This window comes from Piliocolobus tephrosceles, chromosome 16 (assembly GCF_002776525.5).
Source record: "Piliocolobus tephrosceles isolate RC106 chromosome 16, ASM277652v3, whole genome shotgun sequence".
NCBI lineage: Eukaryota > Metazoa > Chordata > Mammalia > Primates > Cercopithecidae > Piliocolobus > Piliocolobus tephrosceles.
The window spans coordinates 10571044-10594604 of NC_045449.1; the positions used below are offsets into that span (position 1 = coordinate 10571044).

Below are 23561 nucleotides of genomic sequence, written 5' to 3' on the forward strand. Positions count from 1 at the left end.
GACCTCAAACAAATCACTCAGTGGTTCGTGTCTTCATCTGTAACGCAGGGTTGATAAGGTCCATCTCCTCATGGCTGAGTCTGCGTGCTGAGGGCACGAGGGAGTGCATGCCAAGTGCACACGGATAGAGCTCAGTCAGTAAATAGTGGCTGATCTCATCCTTCTCCTCTCCATTGTCGGAGGAGACCCCTCCCCGGCTCGTGCGGCACAGCGGTTCCTGATTTGGAATGGAATTGGTGCTTTCATTTTTCTCGTAGTAACACAGCTTACATTTTCTATAGTCGTGGGCATCCTTTTTTGATGGAATAAATGAACACTGGTGACTTTGGTCATAATATTCACTCTTAGAAAAGGAATCTTTTCATTTATCCTTCACAAAATCAGAGCCTAGTAGAGATCGTCATACGTCGCTTCCAGCACCAAACTCCACACCTTCTCCTTTGTGGGAAATGTCACACTTTGCCAATAAGTGGACACAAGGGGTCCCACGGTCCCAGATATTTTCAAGTTCAGAGGCACCCCAGTTCTGCATAAAATGCATCAGGGGCCTCTTTTATTAATTCTTTAAGTCTTAAAATTCTGTAAAATAAGTTTACTTCAAAGATCTGTCGCTTACTCTTCCTTTCTGGTGTGTACGTATTTTACCACTTTTTTTTCTTTTTTCTTTTGACAGAGTCTCACTCTGTCGCCAGGCTGGAGTGCAGTGGCGTGATCTCAGTTCACTGCAACCTCCTCCTCCCAGGTTCAAGCAATTCTCCTGCCTCTGCCTCTCAAGTAGCAGGGACTACAGGTGAGCACCACCACGCCTAATTTTTGTATTATTGGTAGAAACGGGGTTTCACCATGTTGGCCAGGATGGTCTCGATCTCCTGACCTTGTGATCCGCCCACCTCAGCCTCCCAAAGTGCTGGGATTATAGGCGTGAGCCATCACATCTGACCTTTACCACGTATTTTTAAAATATAAGGACTATCTTAGAAAGCATAATCACAATATCACATTATACCTTAAAGTGAACAATAATCTCATATCACCAACAATATCCAGTCAATACTCAAATTTACCAGTTGGACTGTGTGTGTGTATGTGTGTGTGTGTGTGTGTGTATTTTTTAACAGCGTGTTTGTACAAAGCAGTATCCTAACAAGGTCCACACAGTGCAATTGGTGGATAGGTCCACTAAGTGTCTTTTAATCTACAGGTCCCCCTTCTATTTGTTTTATACTTTTCTTTTTTTTTTCTTTTTCTTTTTTTTTTTTTTTTTTTTTTTGAGGCGGAGTCTCGCTGTGTGGCCCAGGCTGGAGTGCAGTGGCACCATCTCGGCTCACTGCAAGCTCCGCCTCCAGGGTTCACGCCATTCTCCTACCTCAGCCTCCGAGTAGCTGGGACTACAGGTGCCCGCCACCACACCTGGCTAGTTTTTTGTATTTTTAGTAGAGACAGGGTTTCACCATGTTAGCCAGGATGGTCTCGATCTCCTGACCTCGTGATCCACCCACCTCGGCCTCCCAAAGTGCTGGGATTACAGGCTTGAGCCACCGCGCCCAGCCTGTTTTATATTTTTTTTCTTTGCAATTTATTTATTGAAAAAGCTAAATGATTTGTTGAGTTCCCCCACATCTGGGGAGAACACCCCTTGGCCTTTCATTCTCACCTGAGTCAAACTAGGTCCCCTAATCTGGAATCAGACAAAGAAGGGAACTTGGCAACTATTGCTAATAAATTTAATGATGACAATAAACAAAGGATCCCAGGCTAGAAGATGCTCTTTCTAGTAGCAAGTCAATCAGATGGTTATTTGACTTCCTGCCTTCCTTCCCTCTTAAGGTAAAGACAAGATTATCTTGGGTAAGGGGTGGGATTTTCTGTTGTGCAGCTTTGAAATAGTGCACACTGAGCTAAGATAACAGTAGTAGATTTAGACTGAGACCTTGAAGGGGCCAGCCTCTTTTTTTTTCATTTGTGTATTCCTGATAGCACGGTGCTTGCGTGAACAACAAATATTTACTAGATTTCAGACGTATTTCCCCAACAGAATGTAAAGAAGGGGAATGTGAGCCTTTGCTTTATAACCCTATTCAACTTGAGACAAGGGCTTTTCATGAGCCTACCTTTGTGTTCCCTTCATGTCATATTAAGAGACTTGGAATCAACCCAAATGTCCATCAGTGACAGACTGGATTAAGAAAATGTGGCACATATACACCATGGAATACTATGCAGCCATAAAAAAGGATGAGTTTGCGTCCTTTGTAGGGACATGGATGCAGCTGGAAACCATCATTCTTAGCAAACTATCACAAGAAGAGAAAACCAAACACCGCATGTTCTCACTCATAGGTGGGAACTGAACAATGAGTTCACTTGGACTCGGGAAGGGGAACATCACACACTGGGGCCTATCATGGGGAGGGGGGAGGGGGGAGGGATTGCACTGGGGAGTTATACCTGATGTAAATGATGAATTGATGGGTGCTGACGAGTTGATGGGTGCAGCACACCAACATGGCACAGATATACATATGTAACAAACCTGCACGTTATGCATATGTGCCCTAGAACTTAAACTATAATAAAAAAAATAATAATAATAAAATAAAAAAAAAAATAATAATAGAGATGACTCTTTTGAAAAGCTGTCCCTCCCACTCCTCCCCAAAGCAAAGGTTAATCCAGAAGGTTTTTTTTTTTTCCTTTTTAATTTAAGCCAAAAGTCATCACTCCCTCCGCACATGCACACACCAGTTGAATGTACCGAGCCATCTGCTTACAAGGATTTCACCTCTGACCATACAAACCATCAAACTAGGAACCATTTCTGCATGGGAAAGAGGAAAACAAATATGGCGAAACAGCCCCAGATTGAAATAAAGCAAAGTTTATTGCATGTGAAAAGGAGTCACATGGACATTAAGTATCAATGGTCAGGAACCAAGAAAATATACATTTTGCATATCTTCTGTCCTGCTCCGGAACGGCTGGCTCACTCTTCACTCTCGTGGACCACCATCTGGGAAGAAAGTAGGCACCTGGAGTTAAGTCGGGTGGCAGAGGCACATTCCCAGCCCACCACTTCGCCGGCTGGCATCAGAGAACTGCTTGCCTATTTCAATGGGACACAGGATATTTTTTGGACCTTGGGAAAATGCACGATTGCATACATGAAGTCACCCCATAGCCTGAGAAACTGGCCCTCCGAAAGAGCAAGCCCCGAACGCTGGACAGCCAGCGACCTATTGTCTGATGCCTTGTGTTCAGCGGACTCTGGAGGAGCCTCCTGCAGCAGCCTTTTATTACCAGCAGGGGGCGCGTGAGAGAGCTCAGTGGGACCCGCTCACTCCTTTTCAGGATGGCAGTTTATTTTGTTGGGATACATGTGCAGAACATGCAGGTTTGTTACATAGGAATACATGTGCCATGGTGGTTTGCTGCACCTATCAACCTGTCATCTAGGTTTTAAGCCCCACATGCATTAGCTGTTTGTCCTAATGCTCTCCCTCCTCTTGCTGCCCCCACCCCCGACAGGCCCTGGTGTGTGATGTTCCCCTCCCTGTGTCCATGTGTTCTCATTGTTCAGCTGCCAGTTATGAGTGAGAACACGTGGTGTTTGTTTTTCTGTCCTTATGATAGTTTGCTGAGAATGATGGCTTCCAGCTTCATCCATTTCCCTGCAAAGGATGTTATCTCATTCTTTTTTATGGCTGCATAGTATTCCATGGTGTACATGTGCAGGATGGCGGTTTTTGCTGTGACTCACAGACCTGGATTCTAGCGAGGGTCCAGTCGGCTAAGTGACTTTAAGCACTTTCTCTTCCTGAGCTTGAGACTCCCCACTTCTAAAGTAAAGGGTTCTCTGAGGTTCCTTCCAGCTGAGAAGTTTCTACAGTCCCTGGGGGGCTCCTCCCAGGTTAGCGACTCACCCTGCTGGAGGTGAAGTCTCGAGTCTTAGCGCGGAGCTTGTTGACTTGAGATTCTGCGATATCCGCACGTTCCTCCGCCTCCTCCAGCTCATGCTGAGCCTTTCGGAATTTGGTGAGATGAACGTTGGCTTGTTCATCCTAAAACCAAAGAGCCAAGGCAGGTTAGATCATCACGCACCCCTCTCAGAACTCACCATGGGAAACAGCCCAGTCTGCGTGCCGCAGTCAGCACCTATCTCACTTACAGCCTCCTCTGCCTGCCTCTTGTAGGACTTGACTTTCACTTGTAGTTTATCCACCAGATCCTGCAATCTCAGCACATTCTTCCTGTCCTCTTCACTCTAAGAATGAGAAAGTGGGAATGTCACTGGAGAGGAGGCAGCAGATTTGCACACGGCATGGGCAGCTTTCTGGGCTAAAGTGTTTCTTTCCGTAGTTTGGTGGAGAATCTGGAGTGGCATTTGCATGTCACAGAGGACACGATCATGGCGTTTGCTTTCCACTTACCTGGTATGTCAGCTCCTTGACCCTCCGCTCATACTTCCTCAGGCCCTTGACAGACTCTGTGTTCTTCTTCTGCTCCCCCTCAAGCTCAAACTCCAGCTCTCGGATCTGGGGGAGAGGGTGGGGATATTAGTCAGGGGCTGGAGCATGATCGGGAGGTTAAAAAACTCGGTGCAGGCGGGGTTCCTCTGCACACACCCTGGTCTCCAGTTTCTGGATCTGCTTCTTCCCGCCTTTCAGGGCCAGCTGCTCAGCTTCATCTAGACGGTGCTGCAGGTCCTTCACCGTCTGTTCCAGGTTCTTCTTCATCCGCTCAAGGTGGGCGCTGGTGTCCTGTTCCTTCTTTAGCTCCTCAGCCATCATGGCGGCCTGAAAAGCACATGGAGCTCGCTAGGATGCAGAGGAAGCTCCAGTGCCTTGGAACTGTCAAAATCTGGACCTCAGAGGACCAGAGACCATGCTAAAGAAAAAGGACAGGCCAGGCTTGGTGGCTTATGCCTGTAATCCCAGCACTTTGGGAGGCTGAGGTGGGTGGATCACCTGAGGTCAGGAGTTCAAGACCAGCCTGCTCAACATGGTGAAACCCCATCTCTCCTAAAAATACAAAAAATTAGCTGGGCGTGGTGGCAGGTGCCCGTAATCCCAGTTACTCAGGAGGCTAAGGCAGGAGAGTTGCTTGAACCCAGGAAGAGGAGGTTGCAGTGAGCCGAGATCTCGCCATTGCACTCCAGCCTGGTCAATAAGAGTGAAACTCCGTCTCGGTGGTGGGTGGCGGGTGGGGGAGGAAAGAAAGAAAAAGGATGATAGGTGAGACTGTGATGAAGCACACTCTGCCACCCTGGAAGAGGGCCAGAGCTACACCCAGTAGATAAAATAACCTAAGCAATGAGGCAATGAGAACTTCAGGGACAGGCTGGGAAACAGTTTCTTCCCTTTCTTAAGCTGGCCTCCTTTGAAACCCTCTCCTGTCCCAGGGAAAATTTGTTTTTTCATTATCACCAATATATATTTTCAAAGGAGCTTGAGCCTTAGTCTGATTTGATACCCAGCCTCACAGTTTTGGGAATAGTGAGATTAAGGGAAGGCCTCTGGAGAATGAAAGCTATATAGGAACAGCAAAATCATTTCAAGGTAAAGTTCTGCCGCCGGGCAGCAGGTGGCGCCATGAGCGCTGTGGGCCGCTGGGAGAAAGCCTCGGAGACCCAGGAAGGGAGAAATGTGTGGGATATTGACACCTCAGGTTCTTGTTTTCATATTTGGAATAAGTCAGATGTTGAAGGAAAGACGTGCACACCTCTCCATAGGCAGACCTACTAGGATATAATCCCTTCCTGCCTTTTTTTCTTATGCCCTTCTTCTAAAGTGCAGGAGGGAACAGGAGAGTTTGAGCGGAGATGGGAGCCATTGGGGAGCAGAATGTGCACCAGGTGTGTCTGGAGGAGACCGCGCCTGTCTAACTATGAGAGGGCTTTAATGCAATGCAATCCTGGCAGCCCGAGGGCAACGGGAAGGAGATGCCTTACGTCCGTGATGGCCTTCTTGGCCTTCTCCTCAGCGTTTCTTGCATCCCTGCTGGCATCTTCTACCTCACTCTGGAGCTGCATGAGGTCTGTCTCCAGCTTCTTCTTGGTGTGGATGAGGCTCGTGTTCTAGGGCAAGAGGAGGGCTGTTACCCAGGTGCGTCTGAGGCTGGAACTCGCCTCTCTTCCTCTCCCTCCCCTCACCTGGGTGTGCAGCAGCTGCACCCTCTCATTGGAGTCCAGGAGCTCCTGTTCCGCCAGTTTCCGGGCCCTCTCCGTCTGCTCCAGAGTGGCCCGCAGCTCCTCCACCTCGGCCTGCAGCAGGTTGGCTCTGCGCTCCACGATCGCCAGCTGCTCCTTCAGGTCTTCCTGGCCCCGGAGGGCATCATCCAGGTGGAGCTGCGTATCCTAGCCAGAGAAAAAGGAGCATTCTATTTGAAGTTGAGGTGTTAGGACCACGAGCCTCATCTACATCTCTAAGTTGTTGTTGTTTTCGTTTTTGTTTTGAGACAGGGTCTTGTTCTGTCACCCAAGCTGGTGTGCAGTGGCGTGATCTCAACTTACTGTAACCTCTGCCTCCTGGGCTCAAGCAATCCCCCCATCTCAGCCTCCCAAGTAGCTGAGATCATAGGCTGTGCCACCACGCCTAGCTAATTTTTAAATTTTTTGTAGAGATGAGGTTTCACTATATTGCCCAGGCTGGTCTCGAACTCCTGAGCCCAAGTGAGCCTCTTGCCTCAGTCTCCCAGAACGCTGGGACTACAGGGGTGCACCTCTGTGCCCAGCCTACATTTCTGAGTATGTGATGACGGGAGAGGCTTTTCCCCGGGGGGTTCTCTCAAACCTTCAGCTGTCCCTGGACACTCCTGAGGTGTTTGAGGGTCTCTGCCGCCTGGCGGTTGGCGTGGCTCAGCTGGATCTCGATTTCATTCAGGTCCCCCTCCATCTTCTTCTTGAGCCGGATGGCTTCATTCCTGCTCCGCACCTCGGCGTCCAGGGCGCTCTGCATGGTTTCCACTGTTCTCTGGTAGTTTCTCTTCAGCTGCTCGATCTCTTCATCCTTCTCGGCGATCTTTCTATCAATTTCTGATTTCACTTGTGTCAGTTCAAGCTGGATTCGGAGGATCTTGGCTTCTTCATGCTCAAGAGCAGCCTTTAAGAAACAAAAACAAATCAAATCGTGTCCGTGATGGTATGAAGCCAGCTCCACTACCCTGCAAGGTAACAAAGCTTCAGGGGAATAGCCCTAAATCTAATCCTACAATATTCACAACTCACTTTTTAAACGTCCCAAATTTGGCCGGCCACGGTGGCTCACGCCTGTAATCCCAGCACTTTGGCAGGCTGAGGCGGGCGGATCACCTAAGGTCAGGAGTTCGAGACCAGCCTGACCAACATAGTGAAACCCTGTCTCTATTAAAAATACAAAAATTAGCTGGGCATGGTGGTGCCTGCCTGTAATCCCAGCTACTTGGGAGGCCGAGGCAGGAGAATCACTTGAACCTGGGAGGCGGAGGTTGCAGTAAGCCAAGATAGCACCATTGCACTCCAGCCTGGGCAACAAGAGTGAAACTCCATCTCAAAAAAAAAAAAAAAGTCCCAAATTTATCTTCAGTGCATAAATAAAACTATGTTTCATTGCTTCTTGGTTTTCATTATACTATCAACCAATAATAATGTTTAAATCATCATATTTCTTAGGAGCGTAAAGCCCTTTGTAGATATTTTAATTCATCTAATATTTTGTAAAATCTTGTCTTTAGGCCTATTTTAATATGACAGTCTTCTCCAATAAATTTAAGATAATTCTCATTCAGCCTCACAGTTTCGCTGTGTGACAGGAAAGGAGCAGGCATTAGGACTGTGATTTGACAAAGGCGAAAATGAAGACACAGTGTGGAGTGGCTAGACTCCCCGAACGGGGCTCACCATTGACTGCGTCTGCACCTGCGCCTGCCTCCCCGCACTCACCTCTGCTTCCTCAAGAGCCAGCTGGATATCAGCCTTTTCCAGCTCAATCTGCTTTCTTGATTTCTCCAGTTCATGGATGGTTTTACCATTTTCAGCAATTTGTTCTGTGAGATCCGCTATCTCCTCTGTAAAGAAGTAAGTTTCAATTGCATATGAGCGCCTCTGCATGTGTTTTCAGACATGCAGAGCATTGACTCGGTGCTTTTTACCTGGTTTATTATAATCCTAAGCTTTCCTGTTTCCCAGAGATAAGATATTGTGTAGAGAGAGGCTAAAAGTAACCCGTCAGATGGTGAACACTTTCTGTGTGTGCATTAACACACATGTGTGTAGGAAACTGAATGATGAAGCCGCACACGCCAGCATGCTCTCAAGCAATACAGCATGAAAGGAGGAAGTTTCAGAGGATTTCGAGTGACTTACGCTCTAAGTTCTTATTTTCCCGTTTCACAGTTTCAAGTTGATCTAAGGCTTCCTCATAGGCATTTTTCAGTTTGAAGAGCTCAGTGCTCAAGGAGCGGGACTCCTTCAGGGATGCCTCCAGCTCTGCTTGGCTCTCCTCACACTTTGTCTTCCACTCTGCCAACACCTGGAACACCGGGACGGAAGGTCTCTCCATTTCTGACCTCTCCTCTAGGTTTCTAACTAAATACTAAATAACTAAATTAAATGCAGACTTAGAGCTACCCTTGGCATCACTTACCTGGCTCCTTGTTATTGATTATTGGGCTAATCAAGATTTTGTTCCATAAATGTACTCAAGGTAATGAGTCAGGAACAACTGCTATCTCGAAAAAGCAAATAGATCCTTCGAGAAGGAGTTAGCTGGGCATAATTGCCCTTTTCCTAACACAAAAATAGCCCCGTGCTTCTGAATATTTCATTAAAGCATTGGTTTCAGTCAGCTTTATCTGCCATCTTGAAAGAAGGGCTTCCAGAAAGCCTCCCAATGGGACCTCAGCTTAGACAGACCAGCAGTATGGAAAGGAAAAATGCTTAGGGCTGCACGGACATTGTAGAAACTGGTTTGTTTCCATGGACAACATTTGAAAGGGACCACTACCCCCAGCCCATTCCCATTCGGTTTTGCAGATGAGGAAACTACAGCCGGGGGAAGTTCAGGGACTTGCTCAAGGCCACACTGCTGGTGAGGGCAGAGTCAGGTCTGGGATGCATTCTCCTCCTTCCACAGCTATTAGAAATCCCCTGCATCATGGCATTCACCCAGCACAGAGCGGACCCCACACCTTGTCAAAGTTCCTCTGCTTCTTGTCCAGAGCGGCGGCCAGGGAATTGGCTCTTTCAACATCAACCATCAGATCCTCCACCTCTCCTTGCAGCCTCTGCTTGGTCTTCTCCAGTGAAGCACATTTAGCATTCACTGCCTCAACCTGTTCCTCAGAATCTTGAAGGCGCTGAGCAAGTTTTTTCCTTAAAGAATATGAAAGAGAAGCAACTGATATTTAAGTTTCCATCCACTTGAACATCACTATTCATCACGTTGGAATCACTAATCTATGTGATTCAGACACGCATGTGTTTCTATACGCCAGGATAATTTCCTGTCTACTCAAAATCTGGGATTAATAACTTGCCTTGTGTCTAACCAAGATCAAAGTTGTTTGTTTTAATGAAACGTGCTAACGCCAGGTCCCTCTAATGGCCCAGCACCGCATTTAAAGACACATGAGATGGGGAAACGTCTAGTAATAAAAATAAATTCATCAAATTCATTCCCAAGTAGTTCTTCTAAAAGCAAACAGAGCTGCGCACTTGGCCTCCTCCAGCTCCTCTGTGCGCTGGATGGCGTCCGTCTCGTATTTGGTCCTCCACTGAGCAACCTCACTGTTGGCCTTGGACAGCGCCCTCTGCAGTTCAGCTTTGCCTTCCTGCTCCTCCTCATACTGTTCCCGCAGCAGGTCACAGTCGTGGCGGGAGGACTGCAGGGCGTGCGCCAGGGCGTTCTTGGCCTGCAGAAGTTAGAAGAGCACCTGATATATTCAGTGCCAAGTGCATGATGCAATCCAAGTGTGTCCCTTCTGTCACCACCTACTGAATGAAGTTGCCTATTATTTTTCCTCCCGCAGGTGATATTTAAAAATCTGAGCAAAGAAGCCTCCCTTCAATGATGTACCTTGTTCTCTTCCTCCAGCTGCCTCTTGAGCTCTTCTATTTGCTGGGTAAATGCTTGCTTGCTCCTGGAAAGTTGGGATACTATGCTTTCCTTTTCTTCCAGCTGACGACTCAGCTCACCTGTGTCCAGAAGGAAACACTTTCATTTCATTCATTCACTCATTCACTCATCAAGTTTCTATTACATGTGAGGCACTGTGCTAAGATCTGGGGAGAGAGAAAAGGATAAGGTATAGTTTCTTCTTAAGGGAGAAGGTATATTGTTCATGAAAAGGAAACTGACAGCAGAACTGATTAAGATATTATTGTAAACTACTGGAAGGTGGGACTGACGTCTGTCAAAAAAAAAAAATCCATTGAGAAGAACTGTAAATGTAAATATTACCAGGAGCACCTAATAACTCACATCAGACCTTCCCAGTGGCAGGTGTTTCCAGCTGTTCGTTGATTTGTTATCAACAAATACATAGAGAAATACTTAGAGCTTTATATCTATGGTTAGACTATTGGGTGAATAGGGTAAGTTCAAGTTTATATGCTTACAAAGAGGTAAGAGAAAAACATGGAATAGAGCTTTATGATTTCAGAGGTGAATCCTCCAACATGACTGTAAAAGTGGCTACCATAGACCGGGCGCGGTGGCTCACGCCTGTAATCCCAGCACTTTGGGAGGCCGAGGCAGGTGGATCACGAGGTCAGGAGGTCGAGACCAGTCTGGCCAACACAGTGAAACCCCGTCTCTACTAAAAATATAAAAATTAGCCGTGTGTGGTGGCATGTGTCTGTAGTCCCAGCTACTCAGGAGGCTGAGGCAGGAGAATCGCTTGAACCTGGGAGGCCGAGTTTGCAGTGAGCTGAGACATGCCATTGCACTCCAGCCTGGGTGACAGAGTGAGACCCGTCCCAAAAAAAAAAAAAAAAAAAGTGGCTACCAAACTTCTTTTCTTCATTGTCTTGGCTGTGACTGCCAGCCAAGGATGGAGTCACCTGTGAGGATGCACCAGGGCTGGGTGGAGCCACATTTTCTAGGCAAAAACCCCAAATAAACTTCCCTTACTTTTTTTTTTTTTTTTGAGACGGAGTTTCACTCTTGTCGCCCAGGCAGGAGTGCAATGGTACAGTCTCGGCTCACTGCAACCTCCGCCTCCTAGGTTCAAGCGACTCTCCTGCCTCAGCCTCCCAAGTAGCTGGCATTACAGGCACCCGCTACCACGCCTGGCTAATTTTTTGTATCTTTAGTAGAGACAGGGTTTCACCGTGTTAGTCAGGATGGTCTTGATCTCCTGGCCTCTTGATCCGCCTGCCTCGGCCTCCCAAAGTGCTGGGATTACAGGTGTGAGCCACTGCATCTGGCAATTTTTGTATTTTTAGTAGAAACGGGGTTTAACCATGTCGGCCAGGCTGGTCTCGAACTCCTGACCTCAGGTGATCCGCCCTCGGCCTTCCAAAGTGCTGGGTTGACAGGCGTGAGCCACCACACCTGGCCTCCCTTATATTTTTATTATACACCAGGACCTTTAAACAGTGGCCATGTTTCTCTCTTTATTCTCAAAAACTTGGATGCAGACAATGAATATTGGAGTTAAGGTGCAGAAAGAAGTAGCAAGGCCCCGGTTCTTAGTTTCTAGTCTCATTTCTGCCCATCAGAGTCTGTTTGATGCAAATTTATATTAATTTTGAAAGAGTTTGAATAAGATGATATTTTGAGCCCCTTCTCTTTCTGGTCTACTCCTCTTTCTCTCTCGTTCTTACTGAACTCTTCATGTTGTCTCCCTTCAGGCTATTTCAAATGACTCTTTCTGTGAGTTATTTCAATTTCTTCTCTCCTGAAAAGATGCTTCCCTAGAGATTCTCCCCCCAACACACCCTGCCCTTTGTTTTGGCCAGCTGCGCCCATTGGGTGCCAGGAGGTTTTGGCCCCACTGGTTTTCTGCTCACCAGCCTCGGTCTGCAAACGAGACTTCTGTGTGGTCAGCTCACTCAGGCTCCTCTGAATTTCCTCATTCTTGCCCCTGGCCTCACTTAACTGATCCTCCAGCATTCGGCAGATCTTTTCCAGATTTGCCTGAAGGATTCAGAAAGGGGAGCAAAGTCAGTTGGCAAAGTCAGGTTTGAATGACCACGGAGTCTCTCTGATGGAAAGCCTTGAGCCGCCCCCACCCCCGACAGCACCTTAGATTTGGACACACTCTCCATGCTGCTGGAGAGGTCATCAATCTCCAGCTTGAACTCGCTCTTCTCCTTCTCCAGCTTCTGCTTGACCCGCTGCAGGTTGTCAATCTGCTCCCCAAGCTCTGCCACACTATCCGCGTGCTTCTTCCTCAGCGTGGCCACCGTGGCTTCGTGCTGCAGGGTGGCCTCCTCCAGGTCCCTGCGCAGCTTCAGGAACTCTGCCTCCCGCTTCTTATTGAGCTCTATCTGCGTGGAGGTGACACCTCCCGCCTCCTCCAGCCGCTCGCTCAGCTCCTCCAGCTCCCGGGCATAGTCGCTGCGCTGTTTCTCTGTCTTCGCACGGGTCGCCCTCTCTGCCTCTATCTCCTCTTCCAGCTCCTCAATTCGAGCCTGTGGAGGGCAGCAGTTCACCCCGTGGGCAGTCGGTTCCCCACGGGGACTCTGATTGTCAAAAACAGGCTTGTTTCCCTTCCCATTAGACAAACTGAGTCTTAGACTCCCCCCCAATGAATATTGCAAATTTCCTTTCACATGAATTTTTTTCTACTTGAACATGGTAATTACTCCTGCAGTGACCAAACCTGAACATTTTCCACTCAACTAAATGTTAACTTTTAGTTGTTAACTTAAATACTTTAATTATGGATTTTGTCAGATGTTATGGGAAACGGTTCATCATGGCCAGGCCAGCCTAGCAGAAAGGGAACCATGAGGCGGGTGGCCCCACCGCCTTGCCCACTTGCTCTGAATGACTTATAGCAAACAGCACCCAGCTCACTGTAAGTGGCCTCCCACGGAAGAGAGAAATGCAGAGGGCTCCTACCTGCAACTCTTTGATTTTCTTCTGAAACTGGAGGCCCAGTGTCTGCTCATCTTCTACTTTGCTTTGAAGTTGACAATATTCAAAATCTTTCCTGTGAAGAGAAATGGAGAATGCATGAAGATAAGATACACAGTAACTTGCAAAATGGAAGCCAGTGGTTGAGGGGCATACTTCTTGAGCCTTTCGTCTAGCTGTTGCTTGTCATTCTCCAGATCTAATATAGACTCTTGGGCAAGCTTCAAGTCTCCTTCCAATTTCCTTTTGTTTCTTTCCAGGTCTACGCGGAGCTTCTTTTCTTGTTCTAGGGAACTTTCCAGCTGAAAAAGGCACCATTTCCTTTTGGAACAAATGCTTTGCAAGAGGACCCTTGAGGGCTCTTCCAACCCTGGAGTTCTAGGACTCCTGATGAGCATTATTTACTTACGTCTTCCACTTGCTGTTCCAGTTTGCTCTTGGTTTTGTTCAAAGAATTGACTTTGTCTTCTTCAGCTTGGAGGTCATCCAAAGCCTGCTGGTGGGCCTCTTGGAGGGCCTTCTTCTCCCTGGTTAACTTTGCAATTGTTTCATCTAATCCGGAGAGTTCCTCAGTAAGGTTTTTAACCTAAGAAGAATCCACAGGCAATTATAAGCTTAGAGTTTAGTTTGCAATGACTATATCAAGCTAGACACACCTACAAAAAGAATACCTTGTTCTCTGTGGCATGTTTCTCCTTCTCAACCTTGGCCAGTGTCAGCTCAAGGTCATCAATGTCTTTCTTGAGCTCCGAACATTCATCCTCCAGTTTCCTCTTCTTGGCTGTCAGCTCAGCATTGATCTCTTCCTCATCCTCAGCTCTCTCTGTCACCTCTTTGATCTTGGCCTCGAGCTGGAATTTGGCTTTGATCAGCTGATCGCATCTTTCCTCGGCATCCAACAAATTTTCACTTTCCTAAAAAAGAAAGAATAATAATTTCCTTTAATGATATAAGGTTTGCAACATTCCAGTATTTTGCTATATATGAAGTTCTTTATGAAACATTTCAACTAAAAAGCAAAAATCCCCACCAATAACCCAATTTTTCTAAACACATAATCAAATCTAGAAGAGTTAAAAAAAAAAAAAAAAAGGTTGCTAAACACATACAGCTTGAACTTGGAGCTGCAGGTCATTCTTCTCTTGGACCAGAGTCACCAGTTTTTCCTCTAGCTCCTTCCTTTTTGCCTCCGACTTGGCGAGTTCATCCTTGGTTTTCTGGAATTCTTCCTTCATGGTGGCCATCTCTTTCTCGGTCTCTGCACTCTTGAGGAGGGGCTTAATCTTGAAGAATAGTTTCATCCAGGGCCAGTGCTTGACGTTCATGAATGAGCGAATGTTGTACTGGATGCAGAAGATGGACTCCCTAAAAATAAGACATTGCTTATTTCTGAGAGAGACTCCCCTTCCCCAAAGAGCTCATGTTTGAACAAAGACCCTGCTGGACCTCCTCTGCACCATCTTCTGGAATTCCACACGCATGAGGAACCCTCTGCACACAGCCTGTGTCCGGGTGATCAGTTTGGCCAGGCGGTCATCCCGCATCTCTTCCAGGGTTCCCAGCAAGCCAGCCTTGAAGAACACCTTATGGGGCAGAAGGTGACACAAGTCAGTTTCCTGGAGAAGCTGTGTCAAGAGGACAAAAAGGCCAGCATCTGTCAGGACTGATGCATTACCTTGGTATGTCCAAATTTGTACTGAGTGTGGTCAATATCGATGGATGCCAGAAGCTTTTCACAGGCTTTCTTGCTGTCAATGAATTGTCCCTCAGGGATTGCGCTGGCATTGAGCACTCGGTATCTGCATTGTAGACACGGAAATCATCACAGACTGTTGGCAAAGACACAAACCTTGGAGAACATGCAGTTCAGGCCTCTCTTCCTATAGGCAGAAGGCCAAGGTCCCAGGAGATGAAGGAACTAGCTCGGAGTCACATTGCTCGACAGCAGTCTAGAATCTAGGTCTCTTGACTCTTCGGCTGGAGCTTTTCCTGCCATTTTGTATATCAGATAAATTCCAGAGAAAACCATGGAAGAAACAAATATATATGACTTGGTCAAATGGTAGGTTGTTCAGTTTGCATGGAGGTCCGTAACTGCTCTTTTCATACCAATCTTTCTCCCTCTCAAATTCCAGTGTTCATACATCTCATCCCCAAGCATATAGAACATGTTTATTACATACCTTTGTTTAAAATCCCCATAGAGAATCCTGTTTGGGAATCCTTTCCTGCAGATGCGGATACCCTCCAGGACACCATTACACCGCAGCTGGTGCAGGACAAGGCTGTGTTCCATAGCCCCTGGGAACAGAAGCAAGATATCAGCCTGACATAGAATTTCTTAAAAACTGAGCACCACCTAGCAAGCCAGCAGGTGTCTCACCTGGAGTTTTAGTTTCATTGGGAATTATACAACGTACAAAGTGAGGGTGAGTAGTTCTTAAATTTGACATCAGCTTGTTCAGGTTTTCCTAAAAGAAGAAGAAGAAGAAAAAAAGACATTTGCCAGCCTACTTTAGGTTTTTATGAAGACAGAGATCCATTGTAATGAAAATAAGATCTATGTTTAAAATTTATCATAAGTTCTAAAGGATAGTGAAATGATTTAACTCTGTCTTTTTTTTTTTTTTTTTTTTTTTTTTTGAGATGGAGTCTTGCCCTGTTGCCCAGGCTGGAGTGCAGTGGCTCGATCTTGGCGCACTGCAACCTCTACCTCTCAGGTTCAAGCAATTCTCCTGCCTCAGCCTCCTCAGTAACTGGGACTACAGGCACATGCCACCACACCCAGCTAATTTTTTTGTATTTTTAATGAAGACGGGGGTTTCACCGTGTTAGCCAGGATGGTCTCGATCTCCTGACCTCGTGATCTGCCCACCTCAGCCTCTGAAAGTGCTGGGATTACAGGCGTGAGCCACTACGCCCGGCCTAACTCAGTCTTTTAACAGTCCTATGGCTGGAGGTGGAGGCTAGTAACTGATACAATTGCCTTGTCTCCCAGTGAGCCAGAGGCTCACCAAGTACAAAATGCTTTCTGAAATCAACTCAGGGGATGGATCCACTGGGAGCGTGAGATCTGTTGCCGGTTTCCTTTAGGAAAATTGGAGAGTTTGTGCTGGAAACTCAGACCAGCCAACTCAGCTAACTTTGGTACAAGATAATAGTGATATTGTCATCCCACATTGGTTAGACCATATTTATTATATTTCATCGTCTGTCACTTCACCTCAGTAAGTGACAGTAATCAGATTAAGACAACACTACTACTCTCGAACAAACCAAGTTTAGAATCTCAACATTGCTCGTTCTGATATGACTTAAACCAATCATAAGCAAATAAACTTGTATTTTTCTTACCCTGAAAAGGGCAGAGACAGTTTGGAAGGAAGAACCCTTCTTCTTGGCCACTTTCTTCTTTCCACTGTCAGCTGAAAGCAGTAAAGGAGGGCACGTGTTATAGGTGCATCTAAAAGGTTTTTTGTTACTGTGGAACAAATGGAGGGACATCACATGAACACATAGCACTCCTGTTACCATCTGCTGTGGCAAACGTGGCATAGAGGTGTGCCAGGAGCCTGTTGGAGGACTTCTGGTACAGCCCGACCACGGTCTCATTCAGAGGGTCCTTGTTCTTCTCCAGCCAGCCTGAGACACTGTAATCCACGGTGCCCGCATAGTGGATCAATGAGAAGTGGGCCTCGGCCCTGCCTTTGACCACCTTGGGCTTCTGGAAGTTGTTGGACTTTCCAAGATGCTGGTCATACAGCTTGTTCTTGAAGGAGGTGTCTGTTGCTTTGGGGAACATGCACTCCTCTTCCAGGATGGAGAAGATGCCCATAGGCTGGATTGAAGGCAAAGTGCAGAGGGGTAAATGTGAGCTGCCGTAACGAGCAGAAGAGTCTGTGAGAAGAGCTGATGGTGGGGATGGAACTGGATACCTTCTCGATGAGCTCGATGCAGGCAGCCAGGTCCATCCCGAAGTCAATGAACGTCCACTCGATGCCTTCCTTCTTGTACTCCTCCTGCTCCAGCACGAACATGTGGTGGTTGAAAAACTGTTGCAGTTTCTCATTGGTGAAGTTGATGCACAGCTGCTCCAGGCTGTTATACTAACAACAAAATATAACGTTCATGTGAAAAGTTAGACTTCTTTCAAAATCAAAGACCATCAACATTCCTCCTCATTGCCCCAGGTTCTTGTCAAATGCATTAATACTTTCAGATACAGTCACAGTCTTCAAGGCCTGCCTCAGACCACATCTCCTCCTTGGAGTCTTCTGCAAACTTCCAATTAGAAGGTATTTCTCCCTCTCCTGAGTTCCCAAGGTCTGGGCATCTCTTATGTACTTTATTTTGTAGTTACTCTTCCATGTGCCATATAGATTTCTATTTCTTCTCTACTAGACTACAAGCTCATCTATTTTTTCATCTGCATGTCCTGTACCTGGGAAACACTAAATATACACTTTGATGAGTGACTATGCACTTTTTTTTTTTTTTTTTTTCTTCAGACGGAGTCTTGCTCTGTCACCAGGCTGGAGTGCAGTAGCACCATCTCGGCTCACTGCAACCTCTGCCTCCTGGGTTCAAACGATCCTCCCGCCTCAGCCTCAGAGTAGCTGGGACTACAGGCGCGGGCCACCAAGCCCATCTAATTTTTGTATTTTTAGTAGAGACGGGGTTTCACCACGTTGGCCGGGATGGTCTTGATCTCTTGACCTCGTGACACACCCGCCTCGGCCTCCCAAAGTGCTGGGATTACAGGCATGAGCCACCACGCCTGGCCGTGGCTATGCACGTCTACCACAGAACAAGTGGTATATTTATAGAAAATAGTTCATGATTAACGTATCAAACTCTCTGTATCTCTTTTATGGCAGTCCCTAATCAGTGATTGCATTTAATTTTTTTTTCTTTTATCCATTTGAAAATGTCCTTTAAAATTCCACTTGATAGACATCTTCCCCTCTTTTAAAATAATACAAGCCCAGCCGGGTGCAGTGGCTCACGCCTGTAATCCCAACACTTTGAGAGGCCAAGGCGGATAGATCACTTGAGGTCACGAGTTCGAGACCAGCCTAGCCAACATGGTGAAACCCCATCTCTATTAAAAATACAAAAATTAGCCAGGCATGGTGGCACACGCCTGTAATCCCAGCTACTCAGGAGGCTGAGGCAGGAGGATCCCTTGAACTCAGGAGGCAGAGGTTGCAGTGAGCCGAGATTGCACCACTGCACTCCACCCTGAGTGACAGGGTGAAACTCAGTGTCCAAAAACAAACAAACAAAAAAACCTAATACGAACCTTTCCAGTAAGTACCACTCCTCTATTCCATCCAGTCTCCATCTAGTTTCTTACAGGAAACCACAAGACAGCCACCTTGCTCTCTTCCCTTTAGGATCATGAAACTAATTTCCCTCACATGAAGCCATATGAAAATATGAATGTAACTAACACAAACCTCAAAGATTTCAAAGCCTGCAATGTCCAAAACGCCAATGAAGTGTTGTCTTGGAAGCTTCGTATCCAGTTGCTGGTTAATGCGAGTGACCATCCACAAGAACAACTTTTCATAAACTGATTTCGAAAGAGCATTGACAGCATGGTGAACCTGTCAAGGGAAAGACCAGCTAGTGGGTATGAAGGCAGTGGCCAGCAGGGTCCTGCCCCCTTTCCCAGCCTCGAAACAGTTACCTGATCCACAGTTTGACCTTTGGTAACGTACTCATTCCCAACTTTCACTCTAGGAAAGCACAAAGCTTTCAGGAGGTCCGAAGAGTTCAGGCCCATCAGATAGGCTGTTTTGTCAGCCACTGGCAAGAAAACAAGGACAAGACTTAGAAAAGCAGAGGAGCTGCTTTGAAAATCATCCACAAATTTCAAAGGTTGGCTGAGTTCATCTTGGTACATCTGTGCATTCCCTGTGGCTAAACTGCATATACGTGGCCAATGGAAGCTAAGTCACTCAGAGAACGTGATGGACGTTATGAACAGGCAGGGCTGGGTTTCAGAAAGCCCTGGTCATCCCTCACTGCATCCGAAACAAGACTATTCGAGTGATTCAGCAAAAGCGAATGGTAACAACAGCTATGGGCACCTGAGGCCCAGAAAGGGTCATTCACTTCTCCGGATGGAAGGATTAATCGCTTTCAGTTGTTTTTGTTTCTGTTTTTGAGACAGTCTCACTGTGTCACCCAGGCTGGAGCGCAGTGGAGTGATCTCAGCGCACTGCAACCTCTGCCTCCTGGTTCAAGAAACTCTCGTGCCGGCCGGGCACGGTGGCTCACGCCCATAATCCCAGCACTTTAGGAGGCCAAGGAGGGCAAATCATTTGAGGTGAGGAGTTTGAGACTAGCCTGGTCAACATGGTGAAACCCTGTCTCTACTAAAAATACAAAGAAGTTAGCCAGGCACGTTGGTGTGTGCCTATAATCCCAGCTACTCGGAAGGCTGAGGCAGGAGAATCACTTGAACTCGGGTGGAGAGGCTGCAGTGAGCCGAGATGGCGCCACTGCACTTTAGCCTGGGCGACAGAGCAAAACTCTGTCTGACTCTTGTGCCTCAGCCTCCTGAGTAGCTGGTACAGGTGTGCTCCACCGTGCTCAGCTAATTTTTTTTCTTTTCTTTTCTTTTCTTTTTTCTTTCTTTTTTTTTTTTTTTTGAGATCGAGTCTCACTCTGTTGCCCAGGCTGGAGTGCAGTGGTGCAGTCTCAGCTCACTGCAAGTTCCACCTCCCAGGTTCACGCCATTCTCCTTCCTCAGCCTCCCGAGTAGCTGGGACTACAAGCACCTGCCACCATGCCTGGCTAATTTTTTGTGTTTTTAGTGAGACGGGGTTTCACCGTGTTAGCCAGGATGGTCTCGACCTACTGACCTCATGATCCACCGGCCTCGGCCTCCCAAAGTGCTGGGATTACAGGCATGAGCCACCATGCCCGGCCTAATTTTCTTTTAGTAGAGATGGGGTTTCACCATGTTGGCCATGCTGGTCTCCAACTCCCGACCTCCCAACCCAGGTGATCTGGCCCCCTCAGCCTCCCAAAGTGCTGGGATTGCAGGTGTGAGCCACCGTGCCTGACTGGATTAATTGCTTTCAAAAGCAGCACCAAGTGACCTCAGCGGATCAGCCACCCACTCTGGTTTGTGGCCTGTCACACTGATTTTGTACCTTCTGTGCCGTCCGGTTCGGCCTGCTCCTCTCGCTGCTTCTGCTTGAACTTCATGTTCCCGTAGTGCATCACGGCTCCCGTCAGCTTGTAGAGCCCAGATTTCTCTTCCGGGGTGAAGCCCAGGATGTCAATGGCGCTCTGGCATGGAAAGGGCAGCACGTCAGCCGGTTGGCCCCGGTGATGGAGGGGGAACACCCACCCCCGCTGTTGGTTCCACTTACATCTGTAGCCAGCAGCTCCTCCGCATCATCTATGCTGGCCACGAGGATCTCCCCCTGGCTGATGAACGGGTAGTCGTAAGGGTTGGTTGTAATAAGCAGCAGCTCTGAAATGCCGAATCGTTCCAGGAGGTCACGCAGATGCAAAGAAAAAACCCACCCAGTGGGTGTTTTGAGCTTCTGCACCCTGGGCTGGAACTTTTACCGCTGGATCCCAAATTGAACTTAACATTAAAAATCTTTTTTTTTTTTTTTGAGACAGAGTCTCGCTCTGTCGCCCAGGCTAGAGGGCAGTGGCGCGATCTTGGCTCACTGCAAGCTCTGCCTCCCAGGTTCACGCCATTCTCCTGCCTCAGCCTCCCGAGTAGCTAGGACTACAGGTGCCCGCCACCACGCCTGGCTAAATTTTTTTTGCATTTTTTTAGTAGAGACGGGGTTTCACCGTGTTAGCCAGGATGGTCTCGATCTCCTGACCTCGTGATCTGCCCACCTCGGCCTCCCAAAGTGCTGAGATTACAGGCGTGAGCCACTGCGCCCGGTCAACATTAAAAATCTTTTAGGCAGCTCCACAATACGCAGGCTGTCATGGAAAATATAGTCCAGGGAAGACTTTTCAGTCTCCCACACAATGGAGAGGAAGGACCCTAGGGAGAACCTTTAAATTCCCTTGCCTTGCACGCTAATGGTGCATATCAGTGTCGGCTGGGAGAAGTTAATAGAGAAAACTGGCTGAGTGGGGGTCAGGACAAGATCCCACCCAGGTCATTTGGTATAATCATAGCCTTTTCTAAAATCTGTTGAAATGCTGCAGCCTGTTTCCAAGCTGGAGACCAGAAGGCTGAGCAAACACAGCCAAAGAGCAAAGAAAGCAGTGTGCATGGAGACCACTGTGAAGCGGGGACAAGGGACGTGTGTAGTACCTCCATGGGCTTCCTTATTCTGTTTGCTTTGTTGGCGCGTTTGGCCATAGATTGCTTCTATTGCAGAACACAAGGGGGCGCCAAAGGACAGTTAGATGTTCAGTTGCTCAGAAGGTTTTTATAAACCAGAGCTGGTCAGGCGTGGTCTGTTCTTGTTACCCTCTGTTTCATTAGGTTTTTCAAATTGGCATGTGACTGCCCAGATAGTCACATCCCATTTCTAAAATAAACTTTTCCTGGCCAGGTGCAGTGGCTCACGCCTGTAATCCCAGCACTTTGGGAGACCAAGTCGGGCAAATTGCTCGAGCCCAGGAGTTCAAGACCAGCCTGGGCAACGCGGTGAACCCTCATCGCTACAAAAATTACAAAAAGTAACCGGGTGTGGGGGCATGTGCCTGTAGTCCCAATCACTCAGGAGGTTGGGGCTGGAGGACTGCTTGAACCTGGCAATGTCAAGGTTGCAAGTGAGCTGTGATCATGCCACTGCTTTCTAGCCTGGGCAACAGAGTGAGACCCCATCTCAACATAAATAAATAAAATAAACTAAACTTTCCCTGTTGACTGTAGAGTGACCATACGTAGATACAACTGTCCTCAGTCTAGCGATCACAGTCAAGACCAGCCCCACTGGTGACTTCCTCACCTATGAGTTCAGGCTTCTTATTAGAAAGTATCTGGTAGAAGATATGGTAGCTCCTTTCAGCCTTCAGCTGGAAAGTGACCCTTGATTTTTCCAGCAGATCTGGAACACAAACATAGGACTCTCTTTCAAACTGTTCCCAGTTACTCTGAGACGCCACTGAATTCCCATGGATCTACTTACAAGTTTCAATATCTGCAGAGGCCAGCTTCCCGGTGGTTCCAAAATGGATTCGGATGAACTTGCCCTGTATGGGGCGAGATTCAGGAGGAGACCAGATTCCACCATGGCCCAATAGTTCCTATTCATCTCATGGGTAATGTGAGTAAGAGCCTATTTCCCCTAACATTTCTGTTTTGTTTTGTTTTGTTATGTCTTTGAGACGGAGTCTCGCTCTGTCACCAGACTGGAGTGCAGTGGCACGATCTCGGCTCACTGCAACCTCTGCCTCTCGGGTTCAAGTGATTCTCCTGCCTCAGCCTCCTGAGTAGCTGGGATTACAGGAACGTGCCACCACACCTGACTCCTGACTAATTTTTGTATTTACAGTAGAGACAGGGTTTCACCGTGTTGGCCAGGATGGTCTCGATTTCTTGACCTCGTGATCCGCCCACCTCGGCCTCCCAAAGTGCTAGGATTACAGGCCTGAGCCACCGTGCCTGGCACCACCTACAGTTTGAAATGAGATATGTCCTTCCTCTTCTCCCTTCTTCTCTGTCCAATTTGGGGTTTCTCCTTATTTGCTTTTACTTGTGCCTTTTATTCTATGCTCCTCCCCCACCTCAACATATCTAGTCAACAAAGCAACTAGAGTGATTGTTTCAAGGTGTAAATCAAACCATATCACTCCCTGGCTTACAGAATCCCTCAGTAGCTTCCTCTTACACTTAGAAAGGAATCCAAGCTCCTTCTCATGGCCTATGGCTCCCAAATGACCAGTTCTCTCTCTCTCTTCCACCTCATCTCATGGACCTGGGCCCCCTGCCCTCCTTCCTACAACCACACAGACCTTCTGTAGGTGCCCTGACTGCACCAGGCCCTTCCCCGTGTCGGGGACTGCCCTTGCCCTTCCTTCGTCCCCACTCCTTCCTGTCATTTTAAGTTGGGCTCCTTCTCACGCTATAACTCTCAGCTCCTGTGCCAGCCCCACAGAGAGGCCCTCCCTGCCCACTCTGCCTAAAGCAAGCCTGGCCCCCAGTTCCTGTCTCACACACGCTGTTCATTGAACTTAGCCTGAATTTATCTTTATCTGAAATGGTCCCATTGGGTTGTTTTGTTTTTCATCATCTGTCACCTCTGGTCTCTCCACTCTTTGAGGACAGGGCTCTTGCCTATTTTGTGAGACACAAAGCAAATTCCATCTTAACCAAACTCAGACTCACGAAACGGGAGGAGTTGTCATTCCTCACGGTCTTGGCGTTCCCGAAGGCCTCCAGCAGGGGGTTGGCACTGATGATTTGATCTTCCAGCGTCCCCTAATGCAGGAATTGGAGGAAAGAGAGGAAACTTTTTTTTTTTTAAGACGGAGTTTCGCTCTTGTTGCCCAGGCTACAGTGCC

At 47.5% G+C, this 23561-nt stretch overlaps 1 protein-coding gene across 1 annotated transcript in view; it reads right to left on the reverse strand.

Annotated features, from left to right (window-relative positions):
• Nucleotides 1-2857: 2857 nt before the first annotated feature.
• The window catches only part of MYH3 (myosin heavy chain 3), a 28018-nt gene continuing 7314 nt past the window's right edge, over nucleotides 2858-23561 (reverse strand). Inside the window, exons 7-40 of the mRNA XM_026456292.1 lie at nucleotides 23386-23478; nucleotides 22187-22250; nucleotides 22007-22105; nucleotides 20447-20550; nucleotides 20225-20363; nucleotides 18751-18869; nucleotides 18518-18667; nucleotides 16994-17164; nucleotides 16590-16896; nucleotides 16413-16483; nucleotides 15442-15529; nucleotides 15242-15359; nucleotides 14734-14857; nucleotides 14505-14641; nucleotides 14168-14423; nucleotides 13730-13972; nucleotides 13468-13644; nucleotides 13215-13360; nucleotides 13044-13134; nucleotides 12221-12610; nucleotides 11987-12113; nucleotides 10050-10168; nucleotides 9689-9885; nucleotides 9163-9346; nucleotides 8339-8504; nucleotides 7916-8040; nucleotides 6789-7097; nucleotides 6149-6352; nucleotides 5948-6073; nucleotides 4623-4793; nucleotides 4428-4532; nucleotides 4166-4261; nucleotides 3921-4058; nucleotides 2858-3010 (exon numbers count right to left, since the gene is read on the reverse strand). Coding sequence (XP_026312077.1) covers nucleotides 2984-3010; nucleotides 3921-4058; nucleotides 4166-4261; nucleotides 4428-4532; nucleotides 4623-4793; nucleotides 5948-6073; nucleotides 6149-6352; nucleotides 6789-7097; nucleotides 7916-8040; nucleotides 8339-8504; nucleotides 9163-9346; nucleotides 9689-9885; nucleotides 10050-10168; nucleotides 11987-12113; nucleotides 12221-12610; nucleotides 13044-13134; nucleotides 13215-13360; nucleotides 13468-13644; nucleotides 13730-13972; nucleotides 14168-14423; nucleotides 14505-14641; nucleotides 14734-14857; nucleotides 15242-15359; nucleotides 15442-15529; nucleotides 16413-16483; nucleotides 16590-16896; nucleotides 16994-17164; nucleotides 18518-18667; nucleotides 18751-18869; nucleotides 20225-20363; nucleotides 20447-20550; nucleotides 22007-22105; nucleotides 22187-22250; nucleotides 23386-23478 — 5181 coding nt within the window. The 3' untranslated portion in view covers nucleotides 2858-2983. The remainder of the gene's footprint in view (nucleotides 3011-3920; nucleotides 4059-4165; nucleotides 4262-4427; nucleotides 4533-4622; nucleotides 4794-5947; nucleotides 6074-6148; nucleotides 6353-6788; nucleotides 7098-7915; nucleotides 8041-8338; nucleotides 8505-9162; nucleotides 9347-9688; nucleotides 9886-10049; nucleotides 10169-11986; nucleotides 12114-12220; nucleotides 12611-13043; nucleotides 13135-13214; nucleotides 13361-13467; nucleotides 13645-13729; nucleotides 13973-14167; nucleotides 14424-14504; nucleotides 14642-14733; nucleotides 14858-15241; nucleotides 15360-15441; nucleotides 15530-16412; nucleotides 16484-16589; nucleotides 16897-16993; nucleotides 17165-18517; nucleotides 18668-18750; nucleotides 18870-20224; nucleotides 20364-20446; nucleotides 20551-22006; nucleotides 22106-22186; nucleotides 22251-23385; nucleotides 23479-23561) is intronic.